The sequence below is a fragment of the Molothrus ater genome, chromosome 14 (assembly GCF_012460135.2).
Source record: "Molothrus ater isolate BHLD 08-10-18 breed brown headed cowbird chromosome 14, BPBGC_Mater_1.1, whole genome shotgun sequence".
NCBI classification, from domain to species: domain Eukaryota; kingdom Metazoa; phylum Chordata; class Aves; order Passeriformes; family Icteridae; genus Molothrus; species Molothrus ater.
In genome coordinates this window covers 1,563,095-1,585,564 of record NC_050491.2, presented here as the reverse complement: position 1 = coordinate 1,585,564, position 22,470 = coordinate 1,563,095, and the positions used below count along the sequence as shown (strand labels likewise).

General features: G+C 49.8%; 1 protein-coding gene across 9 annotated transcripts in view; it reads right to left on the bottom strand.

Annotated features, from left to right (window-relative positions):
• ARHGEF9 (Cdc42 guanine nucleotide exchange factor 9) overlaps nucleotides 1–22,470 on the bottom strand; it is a 131,532-nt gene that overhangs the window by 63,674 nt on the left and 45,388 nt on the right. For all 9 annotated transcript variants that reach the window (XM_054516340.1, XM_036401981.2, XM_036401980.2 and 6 more), the window contains one exon: nucleotides 5,401–5,580. In XM_054516340.1, coding sequence (XP_054372315.1) covers nucleotides 5,401–5,526 — 126 coding nt within the window. In that variant the 5' untranslated portion in view covers nucleotides 5,527–5,580. Of the gene's footprint in view, nucleotides 1–5,400; nucleotides 5,581–22,470 lie in introns of those variants that run through there.

Genomic DNA, 22,470 nt, shown 5'->3' with positions numbered 1-22,470 from the left:
CAGGGAATCTGGATTCTACAGGACAGGGGTTGCAGTGCCAGAGGCTCCAATAACCTGAGAAATCCATGGAAGCCCAGAGCCTCAGGACCCTCTCCCACCCCTCCACCCTGCCCTGCTTGGCAGAGCAGCTCCATTCCCACGGGATCTGCTCCTTTTCCTGCCTCCCTGAGCTGCTTCCAGGGCTGTGTCCTTGTGTGCAGCCCATACAGTGTCACATCCCCACCCTGTACAGTGCCACACCCCTGTGCAGTGTCACATCCTGAGCTCTGTCTCATTCCCAAGCCCTCTCCATCCCTGTGCATTGTCCCATCCTGAGCCCTGTCCATCCTGAGCCCTGTCCCATCCTGAGCCCTGTCCATCCCCATCCCTGTCCACCCCCAGCCCTGTCCATCCATACCTGACCCCTGTCCATCCCCATCCCTGTCCATCCCTGACCCCTGTCCATCCCCATCCCTGTCCATCCCCAGCCCTGTCCATCCCCATCCCTGTCCATCCCCAGCCCTGTCCATCCCCAGCCCTGTCCATCCCTGACCCCTGTCCATCCCCCATTCCTGTCCATCCCCAGCCCTGTCCATCCCTGATCCCTGTCCATCCCCATCCCTGTCCATCCCTGACCCCTGTCCATCCCCATCCCTGTCCATCCTCTCCCACCACACTTCCCTCTGCATTGAGGAGTTCATCAGGTTGCCCATCTGCAGCCCAGGAGGGCCCGTGGTGCAGAGCTCTGCACAAGTAAAGCAGCAGCAGCAGCCTCCAGGCTCAGCCTGCCCCGAGGTGCTCCCCTTTCCCAGCCTCCAGGAGGAGTGAGGAGCTGCAGGAGATGCTGTGTGTCTCCCGGAGCTGACCCTGCCAGCCCCGGCCCCTGCCCAGTGTGGGAGGGCTGGGAATGTGGATGCAGTTTGCTGGGAAGCACAGAGCATCTCCTGCATCCTCTTCCAGGACAAGGAACAGGACATTTGGCAGCAGAAGCAAGGTGCATCCATCCATCCATCCATCCATCCATCCATCCATCCATCCATCCATCCATCCATCATCCATCCATCATCCATCCATCATCCATCCATCCATCCATCATCCATCCATCATCCATCCATCCATCCATCATCCATCCATCATCCATCCATCCATCCATCCATCATCCATCCATCATCCATCCATCCATCCATCCATCCATCCATCCATCCATCCATCATCCATCCATCCATCATCCATCCATCATCCATCCATCCATCCATCCATCCATCATCCATCCATCCATCCATCCATCCATCCATCCATCCATCCATCATCCATCCATCCATCCATCCATCCATCCATCCATCCATCCATCATCCATCCATCCATCCATCCATCCATCCATCCATCCATCCATCATCCATCCATCCATCCATCCATCCATCCATCCATCCATCCATCCATCCATCCATCATCCATCCATCCATCCATCCATCCATCCATCCATCCATCCATCCAAATCCTGGGAATGAGGGCTCAGCCCCCCATTTCCCAAAGCCCAAGCCCTGGTGGCACACAGGAGGGAAGAGCAGCAGCTCAGAGCTCCCTCAGAGCCCTGCCAGGCTGAGGAAGGGCAGGCCCAGGGAAGGGGCTCTGCAGGTTTGTGCCTGGAGGGGCTGTGGAGATTCCTGCCTGCTTTGCCTGACTCTAAGAAAGGCCTCCAAACGCTGGGCTTGCCCCTCCAAACCAGCCTGTCCAGGGAAGTGCCAGTGGGGCCCTGTCTGGGCTGCAGGTGGCACAGGGAGCCCTGGGGTGCTCCTAAGTTGCCTTTAGGAACCCCAAACTCTGCAGCTCAGCCTGTCCCCAGCAGTGCTGCCTGTGCTGGGCCCTGCCTCCATCACTGCTATTTGTGAGCTGGATTTACCACAGGAGAATCAAATCTCCTTTAGAAGGCTCTGACTGTGCAGCTCCATCCTCTTTTCTTTGGGAAATCTGATGGCCCTGGCTCTGAGGGAATGCTAATGCAAGGGCTGCAGCTCAACAAGATACAATCAGATTTTACAGGCCAAAAGAAGCAGATGGGGCAGCAAAATGGGGAATTGCACCTGCAATCCAGAGCAGGAACAGCTAAAAGCTAAACCCACCTGCCCAGTAAAGGCACGAGCTGCCAGGCACTGGGACCTGGCTCTGGGTTCAGAGTCTCCTTCTCCACAGTGCCTTAAAAGCTCACTCCAATTTATCCAGCACTTTTCCTTTAGCAGCAGAAAATAAAGTGGGTCAAAGGCAGCTTTTCAGCAGGAAAATCAATCTAAAATTACAACACTTGGGGGAACCAAGGCAGTGGTGAGAGAGAACATGGAGCACTGCCACCCCTGCACTTCTCCACCCCTGCACCTTCTCCTGGAAGAGGAGACCATGAGGATTTTATAGCCCCTCCTTGCTCCTTGGCAGGACCATTCCTTCCCCTCTTCAGTCACCAGGCACCACAAGAAGCTGCAGTAAAAGCTCCTCAGCTCCAGTTTTGCTCTTTACCTTGGCTTAGCAACATAAGGAAGGGAGACTCAGCATCGCTGAGGTGAGAAGAAATATATTCTGTAAGCTCAGTCTGGTATCCAAAGAGACTAAGGAGAGCTTTACACAGGAATAAATCCCCCTCTCTGCCCAGGACAGGGGCACTCTGCCATGTCTCTGAGGAGAGATTCCACTGCACAGCATCCATAAGCTTTACTCTTTTTATTTCTCTTGCAGTGGAAATATGTCAGAGCCCAAACATTAAGCCATTTGATTTCCTGTGTTTGGAGGGTCTCACCTGGGCTGTTTGGGAGCCTTGATGAGGGGCTCTGCAATCAAAACTTTGCTGTGCTTTCTGAAGGAGACCTCAAGGTACAACAATGGCTCCATGGGCAGCCCTGGACTGTAATTCTGTGCTGTAAATCCCTCCCTCCCAACACTGAGCCTGTTTTTCTTAGCCAGTGTCAATGTGCTGGTTATGCAAAAACTCATCTGTAGCCCACAATGTACAGACAGCCCAAGGCTCTGCCATCCACAGAGGGGAAACAAGTGGCATTTCCAGCACCAGAATGTGAAATCTTGTTTGAAATTCCTGCTGGTTTTTCTCAGCTGTACCTCCCAACCTGTCAGACCACTGGAAGCTGACAGGATGTTCAAAGACACCGTGCAGCCACCACAGCTGTGCCCTGTGGGTGTCCAGTGTGCTCAGAACAGGCACTAAAATACACCACAGACACCTTCACCTGTCTAAACCCAGCTTGTTGCTAGGTCTTACATTTAGATCTGGAGTTCTTATCCACCCTTCTGACTTAGGGGCCTTCATGACCTTCTCCCTGAGTGCAGCAGCTCCCTGCAGAAACCATTCACCATTCCCTGCTGGCTCCAAATTTTACTTCTCCTATGCTGTACTTTCTCTTCCCCCAAATAAACATTGCTTTTTCTCCATCCAGTTTCTCCTTGAAAGTTCCTGAGCTCCTAAACCTCTGTGGTTTCCTCTCCCCACCTTCCTTCTATCCAAGCCCCAAGCTACTAAGAGGATTAGCGCAGGTGTGAGCAGGGAGACAACAATTGCTGTGTGTGCAGGGAATTCAGGAGGCTTTCTGTTTGCCACCCCTGGCTGTCATGTAAAGGAGGCCAAGAGAATCAGCAGGTTCCTGTTTTCCTCTCCACTTGCAAATGTGAAGTTCCCTGCTATGAGATTTTGTGAGTGCCAAATGCTTTGCCAAAGGTTTTCAGATGATCTGGCTGGAGAGCAAGAAGCGTCAGACAGCTCATTGCAAACTGGGTTCCCAGCCCAGTTTTGTCCTCAGAAGTGATTCAAAGGACTTTGAGAGGAGCCCAACTGTGCAGTGATCTTCTCCTGCACTCCTGTTAGTACTTACAAGAGGCCTGAAGTCTGAAATATCCTGAAATTAATCCTATTTGGCTTTATACCTGTCTGGTCTGTCTGACATCCCTCACTTGAATACTATTCATATTCTATGCAACATATTGCTCCCTTTTCCTTCTGTGCTTGCAGAAGAGAAATACAGATATAAAGAAAAGCAATTATTTTGCAAGTAAAACTAGAACCACCCAGGCTAAATCAGGCAGTTTTCTGGCATCATCTTAAAAAAGCAGGGCTCAAAGTACAACAGAGAAAAACGCAGCCTGCTCATGATGTGAGTGATCATCTGCTCTTCTCGCAGTTCTTTCATTCCTTATTCAGCTGCTTTGGAAACCTGAGGGGCAAATCTTTCTCCCCAGCCTCCCTTCAAGACCTGCAGACAAAATGGGCCAGAACTGTTGTTTTTAAATATTAATTCTCACTAAGGCAGCAGAGCCAGGCGTTGCTCCCCTCTGGGAGGGGAAAGGGCAGGTCCCTGCTGCCCTCAACAAGTGATTCCCAGATGGAACAGCCAAGCCAGCCTCTTGCAGAGCTGATGGAGGATTGCTCTCATTGGGATACTGGACAGAACAGGCAAGAAACCTGCCTGGTCAGGCTGTTCTTACCCTCAGCATCAAGGATGAGGATCCAGGATTTGTTCCAGACATTTGTCTGAGATTCACTGATTCCCCTCCCCTTTGTTCCCCCCAGTTTCTAAAACCACCTTCCCAGCCTTAGGAAAGTGTAGGGAGAGATGGGGAGTTCAGCCAAGACCATGATCCATGGGCTGGGGCCCTAAGGACACTGGTTCATTTGTTTTTCTGGTGTGCTTTTAAAAAAACAGGACAGTGTTTTCCAGACTATTCTTAAACCTCCTGCAGACTGTTTGTTTGTGACAGCAGACCAAAGGGCTGTTAAATCTTTTTCCCAGAATCACAAAGAAATCAGCACTGGTCTGTGCACTGAGAGGTTAAACTGGCCCAGAATATTTCAGTGTTTAAATTAAGCAAACAAAATGAGATTGTTCTGTTCAGCCTTTCCAGCTGCAGCACAGTGTTAGTGACACAGGTGAGAGTGTTTCTGCAAGAAGGTTTTCACCTCAATCACACATGACACAAATCCATTTTCCAGACTTGTTGCCACCATTGGCTCCAGGGTCAGACTCAAAATCCCAAACACAATTTGTTATCCCAAAATACCAAAATCCCAAACACAATTTGTTATCCCAAAATCCCAAACACAATTTGTTATCCCAGGCCAGAGTAACAGCATGAACATTTTTGGGCAGCCCAGCTCCAGTTCCAGTCATGGATCTCTCCCTCTTGGCACTGGCCAAACTTGGGGGAAACACAAGAGCTGCACCAGAGGGGAAACAATTGTGTGCTGAGGAGGCAGCAGCAAGCAGAAACCTTCTTTGCTGCCCATTTTTTGGACAGAAAACAGGCAAAGAAGGGGGAATCAGCATCAGTGAGAACAAACACAGGAAAAACTGAGTGAGAGCTCAGTTCTTGATGTGCTGAGCATGGGCAGGGATTCCTTAGGGCAGTAAAAAGCAGAAAATCACTCACCCTCACGAAGCTGGCGGGAAACCATCCTTCCTCATCGTCGATCTGACCCCACCACCAGTCCTTGTTGGAAGCATCCAGGACCTTGATGACGTCTCCTGCTTTAAACGCCAACTCCCGGTTGGCCATGGTGACGTGATCCCATACTGCCTCAGCACTGACAATGGAACCACCACTGATCAGCTTGGGGAGAGAAAGGCACAGTCAGGGAATGGCTGCAGCCCCAGCCCCTCACATGCACAGCAGCACAGCAGCACAGCTCGCAGCCAAACCACATCTCCATGGCAGCTCCACCCTGCCCTGCCCTGCCCTGCCCTTCCCTCCACCCTCATCCTGCTGCCAGCCATGCCAGGCAAGCTCCAGGTGCTGTGTCCCACGTTCCCCAGGGCCTGGCACCTCCCTCCCCCTCCATACAAGCACATCTGTCAGGGACAATTCCACTGACACAATGTGCAGTGCCCAAAAACAAGCAATGGTGTCCTGCAGAGGAATTTTCACTTTGGTTGAAGTGTCAGAGGCTTTCCATGCAGATCCAAGCAAAGTTAGTGCACGTATTTAGAAGGGTTTTTTGAAACTGGAGGCTGCCTGTTTTAGTGCTGGTGATGTACTGACACCCCTCCCTTGTGACACGCTGCTGACCTGCCCAGCCCTGGCCTGCAGCACAGCCCAGGGCAATCCTGCTGCTCCTGGCTGTGGGGTCAGGCTGCATGGAGCAGGTTGTGGACCCTGGGCACTGGATGAGGCCAGCCTGGTGTGTGACAGGACCTCAGGATCATCTCTGTGGAGCTCATGGAGCCTCAGAAGTGCACCAGCACAGCCCAGGTCTCCTCTGTGACAGCCATGAAACTCCTGCTCTGTAGGAGAGAGCATCCCAGCACTGGTGCCTTCCACACCAGCAGCCATGCATGCAGCCAGGACACCCCCTGCCCCTCTGAGTGACAGCTGTGTGCTTTTACCAAAGCAATAAACTGTGTTTATGTGCTGCCCACTGCAGGCATTCTGTGCTGAGCACTGAGGCTGCCCCAGCAAAAACAGATTTTCCCCATGCGCTAATCAGCCTGTCAGAGCCATCCTGGGCTCTTTAGTTCTGCCACTGAGACACCCTGACCATGGACTTGGGCTGCCTCCAAGTCCCAGTTTGAGCTCACAGGGACAGAGCTCAACCCTGTGGCCATTCCAGACCTTGCTGAGGTGAGGCTCTGAGAGTGCCCTCACAGCTGGAGGAGGAACACAAGGCACACAGACAATAACCCCTCACTGTGGGTGTGCAAGTGGAGAAGCTCCTGATGCAAGTCTGGCATCCCCAAACCCCTGTTAATCACTGCCTGCACAGTGGGAACCTGAAGGAGACCTTCCAGCACAGCTCCAGGTTCTCAGCATCAACAGAGAACACTGAAGTCATCCAGACAATCCAGTCAACAGATTAAAGGGCCTGATTTACCATTTGCCTTGGACTGGCTCTCCTTTACAACTCTGATCTCCTTGGCTTTGGGACAGCTGGGGCTGCAGTCCCAGCCCTGCAGTTGTGGACTCAGTCACACAAAGCAGCAAGACCTACAAGGCTTAACCTGGCAGTGCCCTTCATCCTCCAAATCCAGACAGATTCACTCAGTGGGCAGCAAAGCAAAGCTGTGCTCCTCCCACTTCCACTTTGACAAATTGTCCCTTCTAATCCAAAATCAGCTGCAGAAGAAACCTTGGTCCCCTTTGTCCCCTTTGTGTGTCATACAGGGGATTGGCCTCACGAGCCTCACGAGGTCCTGGACCAGGCACAGAACAAGCCCTCAGGGGATGGCTGAACTCGTGGGCACCTCCTGCTTCACTGAGGGGTCATCCCACATCTGGGCTTTTGAGACACAGCTGGAGGGAGCTGGGCACCACAGGGTCCCACCCAAACCAGCAGCAGCTGCAGTCAGATGGTGGTGGACCCCCAGCTCACCCCAGAGCTGGCTCAGCAAAGCAGGGGAGCCACATCTGGAGAAGTACCAGTTACAGAGACTGATTCCTGAGCCCAGTGCAACAGCTGGATGCTCAGAGGTGTTTCAGTGCCTCCTCACAGCCCCTTGCTCTGCCCCCAGTCAGGGTTCCTGGATGCTCTCATAAATAAGGATCAGTTTAAAGCACAGGGACCCCAAGGACAGATCTGGAGGGGATGAGACTTCAGGGCTGAAGAAACCCCACAATACATTTGAGACCAGGTACCATTTATCCGTTCTTGTGCCAGGACTGAGCTCTTCTCCTTCACCAGGGCTTCCCCTCTGCCATATTCATGGACACTGTCCAGGTCTGGTTTCCCAGGTAGGGAAGTTCTGCCCTTCCAGCCCCCAGCTTTTCCTTCCCCCAGGCACTTCACCAGCCCTTTCAGGCTTCCACATTCCCTGCCTGCATTTTTCTGGAACACAGATGACCAGAATTGCAAATACTATTCCCAAAGGGACTTTAGCAGAGATTTGTGGAACAGCATGAAATATTTATTGCAGTGTCACAGAGATCTCCCAGTAATGCCTCACATGTCCCCCTTTCCCCACGGCCACCTCCCACCCGTGGCTCACAAGGATCCTGCACTCAGTTCCTCTCAGTAAATGCTCTAGAGTACGTTCTCTTTGGCTGGAAAATCAGTTTTCTTGTCAAAAAATGAACGGGGTTGGCCTGACACTTGTTCCTTTTGTTAATGCCATTGGGTATTTCAGTCCCTTCTGCACTGATGAGGAACCAGGAACAGAGCTATTACGCAGGAGCCGTGTTCCTGCTGCTTCTGCTTCAGCTGACAGAGACTCTGCTGTCACTTCACACACAGCCAGTTCTGGGCACAAACTGCCACAGAAACGTCACTGAGCCCAAACTTCAGAGGGACTGTGCTTCAAACCCTCCCAGCCTACTTTGCAAAAATCCATTCCCGAGCCCGAGGCACAAATCCCAGCTCCGAGGAGCAGGCAGGGACTGCAGAGGGACACAGAGGGACAGACAGAGGGACACCTCAGCCCTTTTGTGCTGTTAACACACAGGTCTGGAAGGTGCTTTCAGGGGATGTCAGGAGCTGGGGGCGGGGCTTTGCAAGGTGTTCTTGATCTCAAGGAGAAAGGCTCCAAGTCCTTGATTCTCAGTGATCACTGCCAGCCCTTGCTCTCAGCTCCAGGAAGGGATCCACATCCCAGGAATCCTGCAAGCAAGCCTTGCCCTTTTGGAACACAAATCCAGCTCAGCCTGTACCAAAAGGACGGCGAGAACTGGAGCTCCAGCCATGCCACGTGCTGAGCCCATTGAGAGAATGTCAGGGCCTCAAATGAAAAGATCCAGTTTAATTTATCTTGCAAGACATCTTGCTGCATCCATGGAGCCATGCAGCTCTCTCAGGGCAGGGTTATGGAGACAGAACCTGACATCTGCAGCAGCAGGAGATGACAAACTGGAGAAAGGTCAGCATGAAATATTATTTTCTCAGAGAATTCAACACAGGAGCTCTTCACTCCAGAAAGTTCACGTCTCTTGGCTTCAAGGCTGAGCTTACTGCTGTGGTCAGAGGTATTCAGCCAAAGACCTTGGACAGAGCTTCTCTGCCATAAAGTCAGGTTCTCCCACACTGCAGCTGAGGGAGTCATCTGGACTCCCTGATAGCCAGTGAAGAGAAAGAGGCACATCTGGAGTGTGATTCATCCTGGCTATTTCAGCAACCTACCTTCCAGCCAGGTGAATCATGCCCTAGAATTCACTCTGTGTTTAACTGGCTGAGGCAGAAGTTTGCATTTCCCACATCTTAATGTTCATCCCATCTACAATTTGGCCATTGCCAAAACCAAAGAATGGAATTGAAGAATGATAATCCCTATAGGAATAGTGAAATATTAAAGACACTCTCTCAGACACAGAACTTTTCTGTAGGGTGAAGGTTGATGGAAATAAAGTTATGCTCTCTGTGCCCACCAGAGGAATTCACAAAATCTTAGCCTTGTAAATTTACAAAAACTGGAACTTAGATATTTGGGAAAGTGTCCTACCCATAGGAAAGGAGAAGCAGCGAGAAGAAATGCAGCAGGTGACAAGGACATTCAGTGTGCCATCCCCTGAACACTGCCTGTCTGCCAGGTGGAAATCCTACTTCCTCTTAAAATCAATTATTCTTGTCAGTTGCTTGTTCCAAGTAAAGAGCCCAAAGAGAAAATCCCTCAATGCCTTCACCTCACAACATGAGTGCAGCAATGCCCAGGAGCATTTGGGACCTGCAGAGCTGAGAACAATCATTGCTGCTGTACAGGAGCCTGCAGAGCACTTTGTGGGGAGCAGGAAAAACTTTCACAGTGGGCAGAAGAGAAGATGAACTCTTGGGATGTTGTGTGGGGTGGGCACCAGGCACTGTCCAACAAACACAGGGCACAGAGAGGAGGGGCCACTTCCACAGCCCAGCACCACAAAGCAATGAATTTAATGAGGAAAAGAAAAAGGGCAAAAAGACAAGGCTCTGTCTAACTCCAGACACAGGTTAAACACACACAGAACAGGGGAGATGATCCCTGAACCTCCAGGACCAGCTCAGCCTTCCCAGGATTTCCCCCAGAGGTTTCCAGAGCAAACCTGCAAGAACTCAGTCACAAACCCTCCCTCTAGAGATGCTCCCTCACTCCCAGCACAACAGGTGAGTGCTTTACAACAGTGAGCAAAGCCAGAGGAAAGGAAGGAAACCATTCCTGCTGAAGGGCTGGGAGGATTTTGCTTTCTCTTCCTGTCTGATGGCATTTCCAGGATGGAACGTGGCCACTGGAAATCCAGAATTACATTAGAGGTGCTGCCAAAATAAAATGACAACAACAGCAAAGAGTAAAAAAAGGATTTCAGGGGACTCTGCAAGGCCCCAGCTCTGACAGCACACGTGCCAGGGATGCTGAACTCTGTCCTCACCAGGGCTGGGAGAGCTCAGAAAGGTCCATCTGACCAAAGATCCCCACTGCCTCCTTCTCCCCTTGCATTTTCCAAAGCCAAAGGGATTAAGGTGTCTTTAATGCCACACTGGAGCTTCCAATGAATAAAAAGGTGCTCAAAAGTGGGAGTTTGACTCCAGATTTTACAACTTTCTCTTCTGGCCATGCCTTTGTGGCACCTTTATCAAGATCAGATAAATGTCCCCATCCAAGTAAGCAGGAAAATAAAGAATAAAAGGAGTAAGAGGAACAGCTCCCTGTTACAGGAGCTGGTGGGATCTGTCTGACCCCGTTACTGGAGCAGGTCTGGAGCAAACCCACACAAGCCAAAGGAGAGGAAGGGAAGGGGAATGCCTCTCCCAGCTGTATCCACAGCACATCCTGGTGAAAAAAGCCCAGGAACACCACTGAGGATGGCTGCCCAAAGCACATTTACAGAGTGACCTCTGAGCCAGGGGTTACAACTCCTCCCAGGCCTCTGCAGGGTTTAAATCTCTGAGCCATGACCCAGCTGAGTCCCTGCAGAGGGACTTTGCTCCAGCTCCACATGACAGAACCAACTGGAAAATTATTCTGGGGAATGGGTGAGCCTCTGCCTCCAATCTGGTGCATTTTCCCTGGCTCTGCTCACTCCCCAAGCCAGGATGCACAATTGGACAAGAACATCTGCTCCACCTCAGCCCCTGCCTGCAGTGAGGCAGTCGAGGATTAAACATCTTTGAGTGAAATCAGCCACTACTGCGAAGTTTAACTAAATATTCCCAACACAGCAACACTTACTGGCTTCTTGTGGGCCAGCCTGAAGAAGAAATCAGGGGCTTAGTGGTCCATGGAGACTGAAATGTGCACAAAATGGCCATTCAAACCACTCTCACCTGTCCATTCCTCTTTCAGGGATAAATAATCACTGCAAGCCCACAAGATTCCAAGATCCTTTTCAGCACAGAGCTTCTCACGAATCCAAAATGCACTTTATGAAGAGCCACATTCACAAAAAACCCTAAATAAATCTATCATCATTCACCATCTCCTAAGAAAACTTCAAGGACCTCAAAGTTTCCAGCACCGTGGTCTCTGGGAATATGAACAATCTTTAAGGCAGGAAAGTGTTTCTCTATTAGATCATTTATTACTGCATCAGTAGAGTTGTAACAGTAAAAAATGAGAGCTCTGGGTAGTTCCCTTTCAAATCTGTGTTACATAAACTGTGTCCTCCTCCACGGGAGCAGGAGGCAGGAATAGGAACAGGCTGTGAGGGGAGGAGGGAGAAATGTGGTGAGTGGATGCCATTTGCTCAAATTGTTCTTGTACAGAGCTGCCCTTTGTTCAGACAACATCAAAGCCCTGTAAAACCACAATAGCATTTCCCACACTGTGTTCACCGGCCCTTCCACAATGGAGGCAGCCAAAACAGCTTCAAAGAAGGATACACAGAGGGTGTTCAAAGGAATCACTGCTGGGGGAAGGACAGGGCCCAGCCAAGGGAGAGCACGGTGATCCCAGAGGGGAGGCACTCACAGTGCTCAGTGCCAGCAGCAAGCACAGCCTCCCAGAGCCCCCAGCTCTGCTGGCATCAGAGCCATCAGCTCCCAGCCATGCCCACGCAGTGAGGAGGGGAGCAGGGCAGGCCAGGCTTCAGTCCCACGCCCTGCTGCTCCTCCCAGCCAGGACAGGGCTGCTCAGCTGCTGGAGCAGAGCACAGGAGAACAGCCCCCAGCCCATCCTGCTGCACTCCTGCTCTTGCATTATCTCCCCAGAGTCCCTTTGATGGTGTGTTTATTTTTAAAGCTCTCGTCAGGAATTATACAAAGTGAATAATGCCCAATCTCAGTGAATGGCCCCACGGCTCATTCACAAACACAGGGGAGGGCAGCTCCACTTGATTTGCTCATTCTCTCAAGAGGTGCAATCACCCAAAGGTTAAGCACAAGTCAAAGAATTTCCCTTTCTGCTTTCAAGCCCCTTGATGAATTTAACTAATGACTGGATTTCAGCTGAAAGAGGCTGATTGGAGTGAGAGTCTCCCATATCCCAGATTCTGGGAAGGCTGCCACACTCGGTTGGAAGCATTATCTATCTTTCATTTATCTGTATATTATGTGGAGAGTCAGTACAGACAGAAAGATTCCTCAGGACTGGCTTGTTCTGTTATTCATTGATTTCCACTTCCTTGAGAAGATCTCACCTGGCAGATAGGAAATCACCTGGCCTCAGCCAGGCTGCAGCAGCAGAGCCCAGGGGATGGCATTAGTCTCATTTTCCACCTTATTGTGATTATTGCCCATGTCATTCCTATTAATAACAGCAGCCACAAGGCAGGGCCATGGATGAAGAGCTGAGTAAAACCCTGGCAGCAGTGAGGAGGAGAATGGAAGGTGGTAAGGAGGCAGAGGGACCCCACTGAAGCACAGCCCACGCAGGTGTGAGGTGCTGGGATGGAGCATATGTCACCCTAATTGCTCCCCAAGCCCTCCTGTGCATGGGGCACATCAACCTCCCCTTGCCTCATATCTTTCCTGCAGAGTAATTACAAATAACCACTTGCCATCATCTTTTACTCAGATAAATGATGGGACTGGGGCTGGAAGTCCAAGTTTGAACTGCTCCAGGGCAAGCAGCACCTTGAGCAAGCAGAGCCAGGGCAGCTGCCAGGGCTGTGGGCAGGGGCTGTCAGCACAGATCCCTCACTGCAGCACTCAGCAACAAACAATCAACACCCTCCAAGAGCCAAACCGAAGATACTCACACAAATCCCAGCCTCCTGCCCCCAGAAGGGACTCCTGACATTCCCAAGCCAAGGCCACAACAGCCTCAAAGACCTGGAGTTGTTCTGAAATCCCTCCTGAGCAGGGGGCTGGAGCTTTGATTTCCACCCAGCCCAGCCTCAGTGGCTGAGCCTGCAGAAGATGCCTGGGGGTGGGGAGTAGCCAGGATTCCCAAGGTGTGCTCCCAGCCTCACAAAGCCCTGTCAGAACCCAGGACATCCCTCTGGGTGCCCTGGAGGGTCCAGGTCCCTGGTTGGGGGCTCAGAGACCTTGGCACAAAGCCAAAGACACCTGTGCCTTTGATTTTAACCCATGGAGAAAATTATCAATTTTATGTGAAGATTTACAAGCCACGGGAGTTTAAGGAGAATGATAGTTAATTTGTCACAAGGTAGAAAAATAGAATTTTGGGATTTTTAGAATGGGGGTTCAGAGGCCAAGATGGAGGGATTTGGGAGTGCCTTGTCCTTCTTTCTTCTCCTTGGCCTCCATCTTCTGGGTGATGGTGGCAATTTTGGATTGGTTTAGAGTGGAGATGGACTGTCTAACATAGGTAATAGGTATTGGGAAATTACTGTAAATAAAGTACAAAGAGTTCTTAGTATAAGAAGATAACACCACCTCTGGGGCAGTCAGTGGGCACAGACCACCCTGCTGGACAGATCTCAGCAGGTCAGAAAAAGAATGTGACGGATAACAGAGAATAAACAACCTTGAAAACCAGAGCTGAGGAATCCTGACTCCTTCTTCAATCTCAGGGCTGGGAAAAAGAGACTTTCCAACACTTGGGGTCATCTCAAGCACAGAGACCCCAGGACCAGCCCAGCAAGGACTGGGCCCAGTAACACTGAGGCACCATGAACAACCAGGAGGGACCTGCTGCTCTCTCTGTCACCGAGGGGCAGAGTAAGGCAGATAAGCAAAGAGAATATTACTAAATAAATAGAAATATTATTAAATAGCTATAAATTCAGCTCTGGGAATGTACAGAGAAGGACAAGATGCTGCTGGGGAATGCTGAGCCCAGGGCTGAGGGACACAGCATGGACAAACAGCATGGACACCATCCTGAGCATCCCTATGCCCGTGGTGCAGCCAATCCACAGCCTCAAAACACCTCCAGGGATGACCAAGACTTGACTGGAAATGTCAGGAATGCCAAATCCAGGCTCATTTTACCCCAAAAGCCTGTCCTTATTCGAACTAGAAAGCAAACAACTTCCCTGCCATGGAGCAGACTGTGGGAAAACTGAGTTCATCTGAGCAACCAAATGGTTTTTGCAAGGAGAGGAGATAAAATTGTCATTGCTCTGAGGAAAGCAAGAGTAACCCTCCTTTTAAAGGGTATTTATGTTAAAATGCACATCACCTGTTACTCTGGACACAGAAGTTTCCAAAGCAGAAAGGAATTAAGGAGAAAATCACACAAATGACTCCCAGTCGATTGCATTATTTGAATTATTTAACACAACTCCTTACAAAGGGAGCAACACACAAATCTGCTCATCCCAGACGTGGGATCTGTGTCCCAGCTCCCAGGCAAGGCTGGTGACACACAGCTAAGCCATGCAGCTGTCCCCAGCAGGAGGGATGGCACAGAGACACCAGGGGCACCCAGAGCAGCCACGTCCCTCACCCAGAGCCAGGAGCCCCCAGGGAAATGAAGGGACAGGAGCAGAACTCACAAAACTCCGTGTGGATACTTTGTCCTCTAAAAGCTGACACAGTTGGCCAGGTTTAAAAATCCTGGAAGGAAATGAATTCAAATGCAGGACTAGGAATACAAACCAGGAACATCTCTCCTGGATGGCCAGGACAGGGAAGCAGCAGCAAGAGCCCCTCTGTGACTGAGTCACTGCCATGTGTCCTAAAACCCCATTTAATAATGAAGCAGAGGCCTGGATTGTGTCATGTTGGCCCACAATGTATGAAACACATCCCCAGGAATCCTCAATAATCATATATTGGTATTGTAGTAAGAGGCCAACATGATAATATTAAAAAAAAGGGTATTTTTAGTACTGAGAACTTGGAACTTAAAAAGTAGTGGCTGTTATTAGTGCAAATCAATGCCCAGGCTGGATTAAAGTCCAGATGAATGTATTACGCTGATTAAATTCACCACCTGGGCTCCTTATTTGCTGTTCTCATCTCCTGGTTTCTCAGGGTAAGTCCCTGCAGCTCCCATCTAACAAAGTCAAGGAGGGGCTTGTTGGCAGAGGAGGGGAATGACATCTACAAACTGTTTCACAGACCCTGAGCTCACAGAAATTTAATTAAAGGAAGCACAAAGGCAGCAATGGCTGAAGAATCAACACCTGGCCCCAGGAACCAGCACTTTTGGGTGACTGCAGGGGCAGTGGGAGCCTTTTCTCCCAAGCCAGGAAAAAGCAGAGCCCATCCAGCTGCCCTGTGCAAACCAAGAGCCACCCAGTGAAAAATCCCATTAATTCCACTTCCAGTAGCAAAAGGAAAAACCAGGATGAGCACCCAGAATTAGAAATGGCCAGAGAAAGCTTTTTGCCACCAAAATGATGATATTCACGAGAATTATTCCAACAAAACCAGAAATCATCCTCAGATATCCAGGTTTCCAGCACCTGGACCAAAAAGCAGCCATGGGCATCCTGAGGGAGCACAGGGATGAGCAGTCCCTGCCCTCCAGCACCCCCATTCTGGCAGCAAGGGCACAGCAGACCCAGGCAGGCACATCTCACACCCACATTTCACCCTCCATCCCCAGCTCTGGCAGGGCACACAGGCAGGACTTCAAAGACAGAACGCCAGGAGATGAGAGCAAAGCAGCTTCTCCCCTTGAGCCTCTGGTTGAGCCAAAGCCTGTGGCATCCTCTGGCTCTCCCAGGCCCTCCAGTGACCCCAGAACTGCCTCACCCAGAGCTGCAAAGCACTGAGCACTCCCAGAGCAAACCCTGCCCTCCTGCTGGGGCAATGAGAGCACAGGGGTGGCACCTGCAAGGCCATTGGGAACATGGAGTCAAAATTTCATTTCTCACCTCATTCTGGGATCTCACACACCACAGTAAGGACTGGGTGCTCGTCAGAGGCATGGGATTGTCCTGCAGATTGCCATGGCATCCTCTGAGCCTCTTACAGGGGCACCCGTGGCAATGGAGAGCGCAAGGGTGGCACTGCAGGGCTGTGTCACACCCCACATTTGTCCCTGGCTTCCAACAGTGACACTCCAGCTGGGATCTCACATCATGCTCTTATTCCCATCACTTTTGCCTCCTAAAAGCTGAGGGGACAGTGCTGGCTGGGAAGACTGTCATCACAGGAAGGTAATTGTCACTGTGGTATTTTATGAAAAATCCTTTTGCCAGGATTTCTTTTCCTGGGAAGCTGGGAACGTTCAGCTTCTCCCTGTTTTGTTATTTTGGAATGTGATTTGGAGAACTGTTTATCTAATATGTGAATTGTTTTAATTTAATGACTAATCTCAGTCCAGCTGTGTTGGGACTATGGTGAGTCACGGGTTATTATTTTTTCTTTTCTAGTTTTCTGATTTTTTTTTCTTTAGTATAGTTTTAGTATATTATTTTTTAAAAATATAATATAATATAACAATTATAATTATAATATAATATAATAATAATATAATTTAAATATGATGATATTATATGATATATAATATAATATAATATAATATAATATAATATAATATAATATCAGCCTTCTAAGAACATGGAGTCAAATTTTCATTTCTCACCTCGTCCTGGGGCCTCACAACACCACAGTAAGGACTGGGTGCTCGTTAGAGGCACAGGATTGTCCTGGCAGATTGCCATGGCATCCTCTGAGCCTCTTACAGGGACTGGCCAGCTCAGCACAGGGATGGATGTGCAGCCTTCCACCTCTAAGCTGCCTTGTTCAGCTCAGCCTAGCCATGAATGGAAGTCATGGCTGATGGCTGCTCACTTTTCATGGACAACTGCCAGAGCCAGAATGTCCCTTCACTGGGAGTAACTCAAGGCAGCCACTGGCCACAGCCTCCGACCTCAGCTGGGCTTGGATGGCACTGCCACAGGATGGAAAGGTCAGATCAGGAGTTTTTCCAAGCCATCACCACATTCTGACCCAGGAGCTGCTCAGGAGCCAGCAGCAATGCAGGCACAGAACAGCCCTGAGCATCCCCATCTCCCTGCTCCCATCTCCCAGCCCCACAGGCTCTGCACAGCCCCACACCCTGAGAGCTCTGGCAGGAGCCCTGGAGCCCTGCCAGAGGGGTGGGATGGGCAGGGACTCCACCAGGACACATCAGTGTCACCTCATCCATTGTGTAATTGTCCCTTTCCCCTCTCTCCAGGTCATGCTGCACAGGACAGGAGCAAGTGCTGTCCCTTCCCTGTCCCACTTCACCTCATCGGGGGGCACATTTGTGCCTGCTGCAAGGAAATGAGCACCTGGATGGTGCTGGAGAGATCAGCTCTGCACCAAGATAATTCTATTCAAAGTCTAGAGGGCAAAGCTGTCACAGATGAAGTATGTCTGTGTATTATCTGTTGGCAAACACGGGATGTAATGGCAGCCACTCAACTTAATGGCTCAAATTCCAGCTCCTCCGAAGGAGCCCATCGCCCTGCATGTAATCACAGAATGTATTTAAAAGTATAATTTCCATCCAAAAGGACCAGAGCTGGAGCAATATGACTCATGCAGCTCCCTGTGCATTGGGAAACATGTCAGGAAGCCTGGGAATTTGTGAGCCCATTGCCATCTGTAGAAACTGGGCTGTGGACATGATTCCTCAAACCATTCCTCTGGCATCCCTGGGAGCCTGGAGGCTGCTGAGCCCCCACAGTTGGGCCTCTGCACCCAAGGGAGCAGAAACACCCTGAGAGGCACAGGGATACAAATACCAAAGAGAAAGGCAATGGAATTAAAAGGCATCTCTCCCCATGTACCTATTCCAGCACTCCAGAGCTCCACAGTTACAGCTGCAAACTCAGCTCCATTTCTGCCATAACAAAATCATCTCCACAGCATAATTAGTGTGCTCGTGTTAAAATGGGTACAAATGCAGGGGAAGAGGCATCCAAATATGATTTGTTTTTCAAGACAACATGATGTTTTCCCTGGCTAATAGATTCGATTCATTAAGGAATAACAAGAGCCAAGCACCACTTGCAGCAAACCTTGCTGCTTTTAGCAGTGAATTATCCATCCCCAGATTGGTTTGCACACTATGCTTTTTTACCTGCTATGACTTGACAACCTTTTTTAGTCTAACCTGCCTACACATGGCTTACAAAATATCTCTTCTGTAACTACTGCTTAAAATCCTGCTTATTCCTAATTTCCTTAATAGCTCAATTAAGTCCCCAGCACTGTTCTGCTCTGGGACTGGATGACTTCCACATTCACAAGCAATTTTCAAGGTACTCAGATAGTTTGTGTGAGCAGGTATTTGCACTAGGATTTGCAACACTCTCTCAGGGCAAACATCTGAGTTGTCTGAAGGGGTTTTGAATGAATAATTTCCTGTGTTATCCACCTTCCTCTAGAAATAACGCTCCATCTGTTCATGGAACAGTTCCCTTCTCTTACCCAGGCAGGAGGAAGGTCATGCAAGGGAAAGAAAAATTTGCACATCCCCAACGCCCTCCAACAAAACACAAGGCACGTACCTGGCCAAGGTCATTAAGCAGTCAGGGGAAGAAATACAGCTGTCAGGTTAAGGGGAGTGAGTAATCACCCAGTGCATCATTGCTGCGACAAGCACCCCAGGACACGGGCTGGAGTCACAACATGTCCTGTGCAATTAATCACTAATCACAACCTGCTACAGAGAAGGCAAATGGCAACTCCAAAGGTGAACCAAAATGTTACCTTCAAAACACCTAAGCTTAAAAAAAACCCCTAAACCTGAAAATAAATTCAATTGTCCAAGCTGAGGGGAAAGGCAAATGGAGTGTGTATAAAATGCCCAGCAGCCTCTGGGTGGGAAGCAGCTCCTGTGGGACGTGATTCACCCCAGAAGAACTGGCAGCAGCAGAGCCCATGTGAAGCTAATCCCTGGCTGTGCTGTTGAAGATCTGTCCTTTCCCTGGCCTGTCCCCCTGCCTGGCCTACAGAACCCTGCAGTGGTTTCCATGAGAACAGCAGGGCTCTGCTCATCCTCCCTGGCTCCCTGTGCAGAGCTCCTGCCTGGCCTGGCCTCTCTCCTCCTGCATGTTTGGGGTAACCACTGGCAGTAAATTGGTCACTCCTAGCAGCTGGATAGCCCTCGACCCAGGAGCACTCACAGTCACAGAGTTACCAAATCATTGAGGCTGGAAAACAACTCCAAGGTCATCAAAACCAACCTTTGACCGGATGCCACCACAGCATGGAGTGCCAGGAGGGAATGGGTAAATGCAAGTGCTGCTCTGGCTTCAGTTCAGAAATGATCCAGGAGCCTCAAGGACAGCTGGGCTCCTACTCTGAAGAAAAGCAACCAACTTCCCTCCCAGTCACACCTCACAAAGCATCTCGACTTTGTCTCTGGTGGAAAGGAACCTCCAGGAGCAGCTCTTGGCTGGAGGTGATGCATTCCTGGGCTGGAGCATCTGATCCATCCCCCACAACGACCAAATTGCAAGAGGTTCTTGCTGTTCCCTGCTTGGACAGGGCTGGGAGAGGCTGGGAGTTCCCTGCAATCCTCCTGCACCCAGCTGAGCACAGCCTCGTGTGAGGCTTTGTCCTTACTGAGGAGTGACACCAAAGTCCATGGGAGCACCTGGGAGCCCACGTTCATCAAACACCTCGGGTTCTTCCCTCAAGGAACACCCAACCCTGGTGGCTGATGGACAATTCCAGTGCTGCTTTCCATTCCTAGAGCAAAACTGGAGTAAAGCATGAATGGCAGTCCAGGAGGTTGGCACACACAGGTACAGAGAGATTTGAGAGCACACAGAGCTTGGGTCTGCATTGAAACGTTCCCAAATGGAACTGTCAAGGCTGAGTCCAAGGAATTCTCATCCAAGGATCCACTCAGGCTCAGCCTCAGCTATTTTATATATTATCTGCCTGGCAAGCAGTCTACACTCAGTTATATCCAGTATAGAATTATTATTCCTTTCAGACAGCTTTTCCCAATGCAGAACATGGAAAGGATGCCTTAAAGGATTGGTACTTCTAGGACAGGAATATCCAGAATAGAGACCAAATAACACAGGTGGGAAATTCTGACCTAATGGGAAATCTCCAGCTCTTCTCAGTGTGATTTTTTTTTTTTTTTTTTTTTAGCTAAAAGCAGAAGTTGAGTGTGTGAGCTTCCCTCAGATGTTCCATGTGGTCATGTGGTGGGCAGGTCATACCACCCACACTATGGATGGGACAAGCATGGCAAAGGGATCCACCCAGGGAATTCACAGGGATTTTGCAATGCAGTACCACAGGAGATTACATTCACTGATAGTGAAATATGCCCAGATCTCTGAAATAAAACTTTAGCTAGAGTTATTTTGACTATTTGCTGAAAATCAGAGCATGTACCCTCACTGCTCTGCAGCCCATTTCATTCCTCTCTCTATCACTACAGCAATTTCCTGATATTCCCAAGGCTATGCCAAGTCCTGCCCCATTCTCAAATGTACCATCATTAAGAACTGATTCTGCTCTTTGAAGGCATCCAAGATGTTCTCTCCAGGAAAGTGCTTGCTAAGTACCCTCCTGAAGACATCTGTAAGGAATTTTTACTACTGGCCTAGATATTTACTTCACCTGGAAGAATTAAGTGGCTCTAAGGAGCTTTTAGTTGAAGTAAATCCTCATTTAAACAAGCCCCAGGAAAGTGGACAGGGAGTTCCAATTGCCTCATTTGCTTTTGTTTTATGACCCACTCAGAAGAAAAGAAACAGGGAAGATGGAATGTGATCTGTGTCTCCCAGGTTTCTGTTGCTATTCCACACCTCACTCCTCAGTGCTCTTCTCTCCTCCAGCACTGCCATGGAAACAATAAATTATCCTACCCTCACAAATTTGCACAATCATTTTTCTGGGCAGTGCTGCTCAAGAAAGGAGCTGCCTCCCTGGAACTGCACAGCTGGGACAGCCAGGGTGTGCATCCAAAAGGAAGAACTTTGGCAAAGAGCAATTGGAGACGTGGCCAATGGCAATAGGGGTGGGATGGGCAACTGGGCCAGTGCCTCCATGGTCAGGCATGATGGACAAACCCCTTCTCCTTCCTGTTTCATCTGTAATAGCTGGAGTCAGGCAGAACCTGGACATCCCAAAAGCATGGAGAGGTTCTTCCTTGGGTTTGTGTTGGGTTGGTTTCCTGGCTGAGATCCTATGTTTCCTGGAGCAGACACAGGTGGGAGAGGCTGTCCCAAGTCTGCTGTTACCCCACAGGAGATGGCATGGTTTCCACACCAACATGATGGAAAAAAGGATAATTCCCCTCCAGTTCAGCTGCAGTCTTTGATAACCTGGATCACAGCCCGAGTCTGCTGTCACACAGGTTTAGGATCCTGTGATGCAGCACAAAGCAATAAAAAACGAGTGCAGAAAACCAAAGCCAACATTTGCTGTGGTCTTTGATAGCTTTCCATGTCCATGGCAATGTGCAAGAGGTGATGCTCTTCCCTGACATTCTCTGCTAATATCAAACAGGCAAACCTTGGGAATGCATCTGAGAACTGAGAAACAGCTGATAAACAGGAAGCAAACTCATTCCAACCCCATATTCAATGGGAGAGATGCTCCCAGGGCCAGGAATCCCAGGAGCAGCAGAGGCAGGGAGTCAGAGAGGAGCTGGGGATGCACTGAAATGAGAGCAAGATCCACGGGAGGCTGTAACATCCCCTCCTCCATGGCTTGTTCTGCACCAAGCAACTCATTCCAGACAGATATGGACAGCGTGGGAGGCATTCAGAGAAAAAGCAACAAATTTTATCAGAGGTTCTGGAAGGATTAATACCCAGGAAAAGATTAAACCCGTTAAAAGCTCAGCTAAACTCCCATTTCAGAGCCTGCTAACACAGCTTCAATAGTTCCAGAGAGGTATTAGTTATGTATAATGGGGAGAGCTGGGAGTCTGAAATGGAGAAAGGCTCCATTTTAACCATCTGAAAGGAAAATACCAACAAAGGATTTCAAACAGAGGATCATCAAGGTGAGAAATATAAAATCAATTAAGGAATGTTCCCAAAGCAGCCCAGGAAGGCTGGAGGGAGCAGAGCCAGGGGAGAGCCCCTCTCTGCACCAGGAACCAGAACTCTCTGAACCAGGAGAGCTCTGGATCCACGTACCCCCAGCAGCCCCAGCCTCCCTCCTGGAAGGAACACAGTGCTGCCAAAAACCTGAGGCAATTCCTTCAAATCCTTCCTTCTTTTTGTGTCAACAGCCTGTGGCTGTTTGGGTGTTCACCCTCACCTTTTCCACCCTTCTTGGAA